Source organism: Centruroides vittatus, unplaced genomic scaffold, assembly GCF_030686945.1.
Source record: "Centruroides vittatus isolate TY-2023 unplaced genomic scaffold, ASM3068694v2 contig_1154, whole genome shotgun sequence".
In the NCBI taxonomy this organism is placed as follows: Eukaryota; Metazoa; Arthropoda; class Arachnida; order Scorpiones; family Buthidae; genus Centruroides; species Centruroides vittatus.
In genome coordinates this window covers 2284219-2297754 of record NW_027120741.1, presented here as the reverse complement: position 1 = coordinate 2297754, position 13536 = coordinate 2284219, and the positions used below count along the sequence as shown (strand labels likewise).

General features: G+C 29.9%; 1 protein-coding gene across 3 annotated transcripts in view; it reads left to right on the top strand.

The window, feature by feature from the left end:
- LOC136979337 (guanine nucleotide-binding protein G(q) subunit alpha) overlaps positions 1–13536 on the top strand; it is a 110766-nt gene that overhangs the window by 65555 nt on the left and 31675 nt on the right. For all 3 annotated transcript variants that reach the window (XM_067275293.1, XM_067275298.1, XM_067275286.1), the window contains exons 4-6: positions 1954–2082; positions 7376–7505; positions 11915–12068. In XM_067275293.1, the coding sequence (XP_067131394.1) occupies positions 1954–2082; positions 7376–7505; positions 11915–12068 (413 nt within the window). The remainder of the gene's footprint in view (positions 1–1953; positions 2083–7375; positions 7506–11914; positions 12069–13536) is intronic.

Sequence of the window (13536 nt, the reverse complement as noted above, 5' to 3'; positions counted from 1 at the left end):
GTTATAAAAAGAGGGTGTTGATTAGGTTTATGGTGTATTGGTGAACATTTTGCCATTTTTGAATTGAATATGGAGGTCTATGAAGCTTACCTCAGTTTCACTTTCTTGCTTTAGCTTTAATGTAATGCCATAGGGATTATTATTGAATTCTTGTAATATATTCTGTATGTTAGGTTTAGATCTCCATATGATTAAGATGTCATCAACATAGTGTATGTATAATAGAATATTTTGCTCAATTTTGTTTAAAATTTTGTTTTCTAATGTCTTCACTACCATTTCACATAAGTTGCCTGAAAGGGGGCTATCCATTGGAACATCTCTGTTTTGCAGGCAACTTTGGTTGTTAAAGGTGAAGAATGACATGTAACACATTAGATATGCTAATTCTAAGAGTTGTCAGTGGTAAACAGGTGAGGGTGGTACTTTCTGAAAGAAGAAGTCTCATAGAGCACAAAAGCATGATTCTAATTTAACAGAGGGATTTATTGATCGAAAGTCTAAAACCTTTATATATTCACAATCAGTTAATGTGATCTCTTCTAACTTAGCTATGAGCTCATTGAAATTGAAAATGGTATGTTTATATTCTTTGAGGTGATCTGTTAAAAATTCATGTATATGTTTTTCTAAGGTTATTGTGGCTGACCTAGCTTGGTCCACAGTAGGGTATATTTGCCAGCTTTATGGATTTTGACACATGCAAGAGCCTGCATGTTTGTGCTGACATAACTGTTGTATGATTTAAATGCAAATATTTAACTAGGTGTATGCAGGTAAATGTGGCCACTCTGTTTTGGAGCTTGTTAATGTATTACTTTGTTTGGAAAGTTCATAGCGATTTTTAAGAGAAATAAAAGAAATTGTTTTAAAACTAAAAATATACTTTTATTCTATTATGTATGCACCATTGTTTTTAATGATGTGTTGCCATCTATAGGGCAGGTTCATCATTCCCTCTTCATAGAACTTTTCAGTTTTTCTCACGAAAAAACTAATTCACATGGTTTTTGCAAGCTTCCAAAGTATCAAAGTTTTATCATGCAGGGAATTCTGCAGAGAATGGAACAAATGGTAGTCTGATGGGGGAACGTCGAATGAGTATGGGGGTGGGGTTAAACATCCCAGCCTAGTTCCATTAATTTTTGGCATGTTTGTGAAGATGTGTGCAGTCTTGTATTATCCTGATGAAAAACAATGCCTTTTCTAACATAAAGAAAAAAAAAATTATAAAAACAATTGAAAATATTTTCTTTATAATTTAATATATGAAAACCCTAACAATTACTAAATAAGTGGGCATTATGAATGAATTTCTATTAGTCATTTCAAAGTCAGTTGTATTCTCAATTCTATTGTTCTGCAGTTCCATAATTCTTACAGTATCTTAATGGTGGCATGGTGGGTGCACTACAGTATGGAAAAGTATTAATATATGAACCTTCTCTGGAAACTTGTGGATAAATATTCAAAGTGAAAAATTGCATAGTATAAATTGTGTTTATATAAACAATTTAAGTCCAAATTTTAACAAGCAGTCTTCTTCCAGAATATTATAAATTATTAAATTTAATTCTAAAATATGATCTTCATATCATCAATAGTTCAATTTGAATGAAGAATAACCTTCAGTCTTTGGGAATTGTTACTAGTGATGGTCTTAGTATGAGATGTATCAAAAAACATTTGGGTAGACAGAATTATTTGTGATTTAAATATTTTAACATTATTTGCTTTTGTTAATTTCTTTGTTTTGATAGTAAATGATTTTTATTTTATAATTTTAATGTATTCTAAAAATATCTGGAAAGTATAAAATAACTAATTCTACATGTTTACAAATTTGATTTTTATATACAATTATTAGAGGAATTTTTAAAATAAAATAAATAATTTATAAAACGTTTCAATGTATTTATTAAAATTTATGTAATTAAAAAAATTTTTTTAAAGCTACTTGAGTGATATTGATAGAATAGCAGCTCAAGATTACCTTCCCACTCAACAAGATATTCTCAGAGTAAGAGTGCCCACAACTGGTATTATTGAATATCCATTTGATCTTGATTCAATTATTTTCAGGTAAAATTACAAAATATTTTTTTTTCATAGTTTAAAAACTTATCTGAGATCCATTACTTCACAAACCAAAGAACCAGCAATAGAAAAGAAGTGAATGTTTCTGTTCATTTTTAAAACAGAAAAAATGTTATGAAATAGTGGATCTCAGATTAATATTTACCAGTATTGGGGTGTTATTTTTATTTAAAAAATTTAACTTTTCTGGTCCTTTTTGATTCCTTTGAAATCATCAAAAAGAATCAGAGCATCACACTAAAGCTCACACTTAAAAGAAGTGCTAATGTGTTGATCAAAGTTACTTGCTTATTACATAAATACTCATTTAATGCTTTAAACTATTTTTATCATTGGTTTTCACTTTTGGCAATTTTTTTAAATTTCTGATTTGTAAATTTTTAAATGTTTTTACAAATTATATGTAATAATGCATGAAATTAATTTATATTTTGATTCTTTCAGTAATATGATTACAAAAAGAATCAAAATATACAGTGGAACCGTGCTTAACGAGCATAATTCATTCCATAACCTTACTCATAATGCAAAACACTCGTTAAGTGAAACAATTTTTCCCATAGAAATTAATGTAAAATATGATAATGCATTCCATGCCAAAAAAAATACCCAAATACCATATTTACTTGCGTATAAGACGTTTTTATTCATTTTTCACTGCTTCAAAAACCTAGGTTGTCCTATACGTGCGAGCGAAGGATCCTTTGCGTTTTTGCAAAAATTTTTGTGAACTGTGTATAGTTCATGCTACCATTATAGCAGAGTGCTATTGAGGTCAAGATGAATGTCACTTTTAAAGAGATGATCCGAAAATAGCTGGTCACTTAGCAATGATTATAAATGTAGTTATTTCATATTTGTTAAATTGGTATTTTTAATGAATATTTTTACATTGTGAATCATTAAAAATAAACTTTTTCCTGTCATGTGCATTATAGTCTTTTCGTTTGTGACATGGGTATCAGGTGCATGGAAAAGCAATCTTCAAAAGCTGATAGCAGTTATTCAGGAAATACTACATTTTAAATTCACTCGATGGATCAGAGGACGATGCTTTGTGGAGTAAAAGTGAAAAAAAGGAGAATTGTAACGAAGCTTCGAGGATGAGTCTGAGTAGACAAAAGGTGATAGTGTCAAGAAAACATGGTTGTTTGCCTTAATATGTGCATCTGATGATAATTTATTTGTGATTAAACGAAATAAAATTATAATTATATTAATAAATCTAATTTTATTTATTTTGATCTTGTCCTATATGTCAGATCATCTTATATGCGAGTAAATATGGCATTTTACATATAATGTTTATTCAAAGAAAATTATACAATATACATTGTTAAGGAGCATGAATCATCATCATCATTTCTTCTAGCATGAAATGAACCAACCTAGAATGCAAATTTGATTTGCAGAAAACAATCACAGATAATAGCATGATGGCGCTTGTGCACAATCTGGGAATTCCCCTCTCCTCGTCACTCATTATGGAAACCTTCACTCGTTAAGCGAGTCATGTTTTTAAAAATTTGATTTGCTTGTTAAGCGAGGTTCCACTGTACTTGATTGCTTACTGTTCTCTCAATTGGAGTATGTTCCTGGGAACCTAGCATAAAATTGCTATTGAGAACATATCACAGGAACACACTTCTTGATGAAAAAGTGGATTTTTATTTTCTATAATTTACAAAGGATATGCATTTCAGGCCTTATGCACTTCTTCAGTTCTTATTATGATAATGGTAAAACTAAAAATATAATTACAGTGACTACTGGAATAACTAATTTTTAAAAATGTGGGGGTAGGAAAGTAAAACTGTAAAAATAAAAATTTCCTACCCCCACATTTTTAAAAATTAGTTATTCCAGTAGTCACTGTAATTATATTTTTAGTTTTACCATTATCATAATAAGAACTGAAGAGGTGCATAAGACCTGAAATGGCTCTTGCACCAAAAAACAAAAATCAACCAACCAACTGCATATCCTTTGTAAATTATAGAAAATAAAAATCCACTTTTTCATCAAGAAGTGTGTTCCTGTGATAGCATAAAATTACCATTGAGAACATAAGTTTCAAGGAACATACAATCAAAATATACTTTATCATATATTCGATGATGATAAAATTATAATTTTGTTTAAACTAAGTGCTAATTTGGTATTTAAAATGTCGTGGCATTATCAAATATTAAATTATATAATTAAATGATTTTTTTATGATATAGTAATCTTTTAATTTATGAATTAATTAATTCAAAAAGCAAGAAATATATTTATATAATATAAACTAACTAGAAAATAAAACAATCTAAATGACTGAAGAGTTATAAATAAAAATATGAATGTTTAATTTGGGATCAACACTATAGAGAGTGAAGGAAAGATATATGTGTGTATTTCTTTCAAGGATGATGCATTTATTCAAAAGAAAGTTTTAGTTATTGGAGATTTTTGAATATAATCTATTTATTCCTATTGTGTAAATTTTATAGCATTTTGTAATGAAAATGAAATTTTTCAAGCTTTCTCTAGTTTATTGTGGTGTTATTACTAAATTTTTTTCTGAGTGACAAAATTATTTTATTTTTTAAAGTTTGTATGTATATTTTTTAATTGTGATACAGTTGATAACTATTACAGTGATAAAGTGAGTGATTTTATGTTATGAAATTTGAGAAATATTAATACAGTAAACCTTCAGTTTAACAGATTAATTGGGGAAGGGATGTCTGCTATTTCCAAGAATCCATTAAATTGTATATTAAAAACATGTATTAATAACAAACTTAAAATGCACAAGATGTATAATATTGTTATAATGTATAAGTATGAATAAAATAATGTTATAATATAATATACATTGAATACTTTATACTTAATTACTCATCTATTCACACTTTTAGTATGACCTATTTGCAAATAAAAAAGGTTTAAATTTTTCCTGTTAAATCCAAAGTTCATTAAATTGGGGTTTGTTAAATTGAGGATTTACTGTACTTTAATTTTCATCTGTTTTATTTTTTTATTTTTTTTATTTTGCTTTTCATGAAATTACTAATTTGATTCATCTTTTGGAATTCTCAAATGATTTTAGAAGATGAATCCAATATTTCCAGCTTTTAGGTTTCATTGTGCAAATAAATCAGAGTTAATTTTCATTTGTGAATACAAATGAAACTTTAAACTCTCACTGGCATTCTATTGCACTTTCTTGAAATCAATTAGTTAGCTGCTTTGATTTTATACTATGTTGATAAAAGTATGAGACACCCACTGATCCTATGTTGTCAGGTGAATGGGATATGCAGATGGGTCAGGGAACTGTGGGCATCAAATATAAAGAAGAGTATCATATAGATATAGTAGACAGTACCCATTACAGATACCATCAGGATTGTGTGTGATGCAGGGTTGACAGACTTCCTACAGCAGGTAATGGTGGAAATATATCTGAACAAGCAATCAGTATGGGCCACCTCAGTAATTTTGGATCTGCCAAAGTTTAATGTTAACAATGTACTTTCAGAAATGGAAAGCAACTAGTGCCTATGCAGTGCAGCATGTTTGGGGAAACCTCATGAACTGACTAAATGGGGAAACAAGGTCTGTGGCAGATGTCAGGTGAATGAGTGTAAAGATGTCACACTCATCCATCTGTCAAACATCCATGAAAAATGTCATTCAGAATGTCTCACAAGCCATTGGAACATCCAATAATGTTAGAATATTCATCTACAGTGGAACCTCGGTATACGACCTTAATCCGTTCCTGATGTTTGGACTTATACCGAATAGGACGTATACCAAACCAACCTTTCCCATAAGAAGTAATGTAAAAATGATTAATCCGTTCTCATGTAAAAAAAACCCTCTTGATATGATATATTAATGGGGTTGTAAAATAATTTAAACACTGTTTGAGCACATTAATAAAAAAATAAATTTTATTATAGATTTTTAAAGTTATTACAGTATATTGTATTATATTATTTAAATCATTAAATCAAAATCAAATCAAATCAAACTCTCCTTAATACTAATAATCTGTTTAGAAATTGATTAAACCCCTTTCGCAACGTTAGCAGATTTAATAATGTCTTTATTTTTCACGATTGTCGATATCGTCGTTCTCGGAATACGGTATGCAACAGTTAAATCTCGAACACCCATGCCACCTTCATATTTCTCAACAATCTCTTTTTTCAGTTCCATTGTGATTCTAGTCATTTTTTTTAGTTTTCTGTTGCTTTTCATTTGCCTTTTTGCAATTCATGATTAATAAAAATAATAAAATTTTACTTACAAATTAAAATCAGAAGAAATTTAACAAAGTTATAAACCGTGGGACCGCGAACGTCTAGTCTGGTCTAGTACACCGATAGTGCTACTTGTTCGTAGATGGCGCATATAATTGAATTAAGTCATATACCGAGCAAAATTTGTTTTGTCGAAACAGGACATATTCTGAATTGGACATATTCTAAAGCGAACGTATACCGAGGTTCCACTGTATAGAGAATTGCATGTGAAAGATTATCATGGACAAGCAGCTGCATACAAGCTGAACATTACAGCACTGAATGAACAGTAGTACCTGCAATAGTGCTTTGTGCTTCATTCTTAAACTGCCAGTGAACAGAAGAAAGTGTTGAGACTGCTGAATCACAGTACACCATCTTCCAGTCAGATGGCCATATTTTGATGTGATAATTGCCTGAAAAACAATTTATATGCAGCTACACTGGATTAAAATGTTATTCATTAAAGAAAAAAACAAAATGTTTTAAACACATTTGAAATGTTTTTCAGTTAATGAGTTCACACTGCACAATGTGGTGTGAACTCATTTTTTTCAGGAGGGAATCGACTTATCAGACATCTAAACGTGTGTGGGACAGCAAAAGTATGTCGATTTATCCAGTGGTGATGAGTTAAACAGTGTTGAGTAAACCAGAGTTTTTTAACATTAATGCCTATGTAAGTTGGCCAGGACCACAGAAAACTGTCTACTTTAACTGATGGTGTTGAGTTATACCTATGACGACTTATGCGGACTTGATTATTGTATGTGTATATGTGTATATATATATATATATATATATATATTTATTTATTTATTTATTTATTTAAAATGAATATTTTTTGAATATTTGTAAAAAATGTTGTTTGATTATTGATGTTCTTCTCTGTTAATTTTTTTGTGGATATATATATATATACACACACATACACATACATTTAAATACATAAATATATTTAATTCTATTTATTATTATAGAATGGTAGATGTTGGAGGACAAAGGTCTGAAAGAAGAAAATGGATTCATTGCTTTGAAAATGTTACTTCTATAATATTTTTAGTAGCCTTAAGTGAATATGACCAGATTCTTTTTGAATCAGATAATGAGGTAAGTACTTATTTTCAGTTTCTTTTTATCATTTAAGCTCAAAAGCAAGTATCTATAACATAATTATTAAAATATTTTAAGATAAGCAATTTATTTTAAGTAACTTCATTATTATGGAAATTAAAAAGAGAACAATGTACCTTGAACGTGTTACCAGTGTGTGTTAAACGTACGATAAAGTCGATCACAAACGTTTTTGAACAGTCAAAAGTTCTTTTTCAGGCGATACACAGAATAACTGATAGAACACAGAACAAAAAGAACATGAATATTTAAAATTAGATCGAATCCATGCCTCCTGTGGACACTGATCTTTAATTGCATACGAAATGCACATGTCCAGCATGATTTTCACAAAGCAGGGATTCGATTTAATTTTGAATATTCATGTTCTTTTTGTACTGTGTTCTATCAGTTATTCTGTGTATTGCCTGAAGAACTTTTGACTGTTCGAAAATGTTTGTGATAGATTTTATCATATGTTTAATGTACACCGATAACAGGTTCAAGGTATGTTGTTGTTTCACCCGAGTGTTGATTGGATGCAGATAATTAAAAACAGAATACTTTATCTGTATTAATTGAAATTAGGGAAGAGGTTTATCTCTTCTAATAGCAATGTGGGATGCTGAATAACAGCATGTGTCATTTTGATATCAAGAAGTTGAATGGAATATAGTAACAGATGCTCTGGGTAGCATTCCTGGGTCAGTGTTTCTCAACTGCTGGTCCACAGAGAATTTTTACCGCACTGCGTTAAAAAATTTTCTTATTTAAAAAAGTAACGATGATAATAAAATTTTCATTTATTAAATTATGAAAAAAGGTTGAGAAACGTTGGGTTAAAGTAATTTCAAGAGACTAATAGCATTAAGCACCAAAACAGAGACTATGCATTTTGCAGAAAGATGTTGATCAAATCCAGGAAGTGTTTTTTGAAGCCCACAAAAGTCAACTGGATGAGTTTCTTTTCAGTTTGGTATATCACAAACAATTGCTAGGAGGATTGTTTATTACTGCTTTTGTCTCAGTGCCAATAAACTGCAGATTATATAGGCTTTACCATTGGACAATAAACCCTATCATTTTCAATTTGCACAAGACTTTTTGTCAAAGTCAAAGCTGATGAAGAACCCCCTAGTGGCATAGACAAAAATCACTAAACATGTAGTTGATCATGGGTTTGTACCTCATTAGTGGGCTGGCCACATGGAGTTTTTCAGATTTTCTTTATGTCTGTAACATCTAAATAGGGCTATTTTTCCACAAAGTTTTTCTGGGAAGCATTCCCCCTTTTCCAGATTGCCCATGTGTTACATTACTGTATAAAAACAATTTAATCCAATCAAAGCTGATGAAAATTATCTTTGGAGATAGAGTTTAGTGGTTAAGTAAATTTTTGTTTCAGGGAGGATAAATTGTTAACTGCAGATTATGAGGTGCAGAAAACTTTCTTGCCATTTGAGAAGTTGAAAGAGATTGTTTAAAGATGACTCTCTGGTTTATTTTATGATGTTCAGAAGTTTTTGGATCCTTTTATCTTTGCAGAAAAAACAGTGATGGTTAGTTCTGTTCATTTGACTGTTTTTTCTGAACTTTACTACAGCAGTATCTGTTACCCCAGTTGGAAAATCATATGCCAAATGGGTGTTCCAGCAAGAGAGTGGCACATTGCCAAATTGGGCTCATATTGTCCAAGAATTTCTCAACAAGCATTTTCCTGTGCTTTAGGTTTTTGGTGGACTGATTGTATGGCCTCTATGCTCACCTCATACTGCACCATTTGACTTCTTATAGGGATACATGAAGCACATCATTTACAAAACCTTTGTAACTTCCCTTAATGAACCAAAGCTCAAAATTATTGTCATGATAATGCTGGAGAACATTTGGAGGAAAATTGGCAATTGTATATGCCATGTGCTATATATAATAAAACTTTTTGAGTTACACTTTCATCCCTCACCATCCAGACACCCATTATGGACCTGGCCAAACCCAAGATAGGCCTGAAAAAAGGCTTTCTTAAATACCAGGGCTGTGGAGTCGGAGTTTTGGTGTCCTAGTCGGAGTTGGAGTCGTCAAAAATCCTCTGACTCTGACTCCTTTTTACTTTCCCAACTTGTTATGTATATAAAATGGAAAAGTATTGGAATCGTGTCAAATTTAACCCTCTGAGTCTTTCTGCATAACTGCACATTTGGAGACTCCGGAACCCAAAAAATGTCAAATGAAGGGGAAAAATTTGCAAGCGTGTGTGTGTGTGTGTTGGCATCTAGTTTTTTATTTTCTTTATTCTCTGTTCTGAGATATTAAACAATACCTCAGAATGGGTAAAGTTTAAGAAACGAAATTTGGCACAGTAGCTTCTTTAAAATGGCATTAATGCTATTAAATTTTTGTTCTTAATTAAAGGTCGACAGGGTAACGACATAGAAGGGGTCATGTGTCATATCTCCAGTGTGGTTGGACTTGATGAATATTTTACTTGTTATTAGCATTCAAAATTTTTTTTATAAAACTTGTCTCTACCCTCAAAATTGAGCTTTTTGTCATTTTATAATAATACAGTAAAGCCTGGTTAATTAAGATGTCTCGTCTCAGATGTTTTTTCTCTTAAGTCATTCAAATTCTAAAACTAAAAGTTCCTTGAGGATTAATTCAAATAATTTGGAAGCCAGTTCTCGTTTGTCCGTTTGTTCGATTAACCTGAAGCAGACCTCGAGTGAGGCCGAAAACGTTTGTTTTTTGGACAGTAAAGAAATTACCAGATACAAAGGTTAGAAAAGAGTTTATGGATCAAATTCTGCAGTATCATCATTTTGTGTTAAGCAGTGGTATCGAAAAATGTCACTGGCCCTGGGGAAAAATTTACATGGGCCTTGGGAATCATTAAAAAAAGTTGTGGAATGAAGTTCGAATGCCTGTGAATTTCGGGCCCAGGAAATTTTACCCCATCATTCCACTCTCTCATTGGTCCTGCCTATAAGACACTTGTTAAAAATTTCTGCATGAGATGTTACAAAGTATCAATTCCATAAAGCAATTTTTACCTGATTAAAATGATTACATCAGTGACTAAGTGGTTTCCTCAGAAAATGCATGCACAGAAATCTTGTAGTCTCAATAGAAGGGCAGCCTGCCCTTCTATGAAGACTACAGGCTTTCAAACAGGCTTATCAAAATTGTGTTCCCCACACACATTCTAACATCCATACATACAGGGAAAAAAAAACCCAAATCTTTTGCATATCTCGACATTTCAAGGTATCTTGAGTCCTTAAATGTAAAAATTTGGGCAGTGCCTTTTTTTGACCAATCACTACATTTTCCCTCTGTTATATATAACAGCCAGGAAAGTAAAAGTTATCAAATACACATTTATATATTGACTATGTCATTACTTAGAGGAGTTTTTTAGCTTTGGAATAATAAAGTTTCTATGTTCTATCTTTATTTGAACTCTATATACTGAAGCTTTTATTCTGAGGTCATGTGATGACATCAGCATTCTCGGATCTATTTTCTTAACAAGTCCGCCTCTGGTCAGAGTCGATAGCTTTTTACACGACTTCACAGCCCTGCTTAATACCCACATGATGGAAAGAGTCCAAAAAGAACTCTGACAATATTATAGAATTATGCTGTATATTTTTCATATTCTTACTAGAATATATAAATTTTAACCAAGACCAAACTTATTCATAATGACAATATAATAATATTGGGTTGTCAGATAAATTTGTTGTTTTTCCATTTATTTTAATCTTTATTTTTCATCAACAGTTTTAACAAATATCTATTTTCACACACTTCTTCATACAGAATAAATTTTCTTTCAATGCTACATAACTATCTTCAAAAAGATTTGTAATATTTATTTATCCCAGATAGTGTAGTATAGTATCCTCAAATAAAGGTTTGATAAGCTCAGTGACAGGTTTATTGTGATCACTAGATACTGTGTGTTCTTTTGAGTGAATTTCAAGCTTTCTAATTGTGGCCTTTACATAAAGAATTGTTTAATCTTTTATTTCCTTTTATCAATGTCAGTCTTGCATATCATGCCAAAAAATCTTATACAAAGGTATCCATACTTTTTATTAGGAATATCTGTTTAAAAATTACTGAATTGTTTATATCATTACAAGTATTTGTAGTAATCAGTTTTACATTGGATATTCTAAAGTTATTTAAATTTATTTAAAAATATAATCTTCATTTTTACAGAATTATTTTGTAATAAAATTATTAAGAAATCACAAATTAATATTAATTGTGCTAATTCTGCATTGTGAATAAAAAGATTTAGATATAAAATAATTAGTTTAATGAAATTTATAACATAACTATAATGCTCTGAAAAATGTTAAATTTAAAATATCAATCTTAAAATTTGTTTTTTCTAGAACCGAATGGAAGAAAGTAAAGCTTTATTTAAAACAATAATTACATATCCCTGGTTCCAAAATTCTTCAGTTATTCTCTTCCTTAATAAAAAGGATCTTCTAGAAGAAAAAATAATGTATTCTCATCTTGTAGATTATTTCCCAGAATATGATGGTAAGTCTTATATCATCAAATTTTTATTATTTTTTATTTTTAAGTATTTTATGTTTCTTTATCTATAATAAATACAACGATTTTTTAATATAAAGAAATTTTAAATGTAAATTAGTAGTTTTTCAAATATGTGGAATGACAGATAAAATCCACAAATTATATTTATACAGTATTACTAATTACTTCTGATAATTGCATTTCTTAAATAAGATATCATCATTTTGATTTTTAACATAAAATATTGAAATAAAGTAGTATCTTTAAATTAATAAACTAAAATATTTAATATATTATAATAATCAAACGATCATTTTACATAGAAAATCAAATTGGTAATATTTATAGTAGATGCTTGATAAATTCATCATTTGAATCTCACCATTTTTCTTCTATTTTAAATTTGGAAGTTCTTCATAAAAATAGCAAAATGATTTTATTAAAATGTTAGAACTATTAATAAGAAAAGAAAAAATAATGAATTATCTATTTTCAAAACTATTAAATATTTAAAATATTCAGCTACATAAAGGCCAGCCACTATGAATTTTCTATGATTACTGTGGAAGTTACATAAATTATGGACTTACAGATAAACCTTTGAAACTAGAGAATGATCTTTTATACACTTGAAAAAAACATTCTAATACAACACATAGGTGTTAATTAGTGCTTTGTCCGCACAGAATTGCCAGTATGTTAAATCTCAAAACCGATTAGCATGTTTATACCAATAATATGAATATACAGACAGTTAGTGTTTACAATTTGCTAATAAAGGAACTGTCTAAAATTATTCCTGTGACCGGGTTTCACAAAAAATGACTTGCACTTGCATCTAAAAATTACACATGCTCTTCTGACTTTATGATCAGGCATACTGAAAAGGCCAAGCAAAGTTGTGTAGTGTGTTTGATGTGAATAATGAATTATATTTAATAATTTAAGAAATTTTTATTAAAATATTTTTAGAAACATAAACACAATATTAATTTGCAGAATGGAAAATTCACATTATTCTTTCAGAAAACTGAAGCTTTTATCATATATTTTTTTAACATATACTTAAGTTGAATTTATAATGTACATTTTTATTCTGCATGTTGGATTCGCCTTCAATAAAAAGAAGTTTAGATTTATGAATATCTTGTGATTTATTGATAGGTACAGCACGCCAGGTGTAAATATAATATGTGAATCAGTCTTTATACTATTTTACTATATTGGTTTTAGTTTCGTTTACAATTACTTAGCCAAGACCAGAAAAAATAATTGTACGTAGGTGGTTTTTTCAACCTACAATGGTCCATAGAACAAAGACAAGTGTAAATAACAAAATGAATTTATTACCGAAAGTTAGGTACAAACATGGTTACTTTTTGACGTAATCGCCATGAAGATTGGGACATTTGTCATATCTGTGGACAAGCTTTGAAATCCCCTCTTCATAAATTAATATGCCTTAATGTCC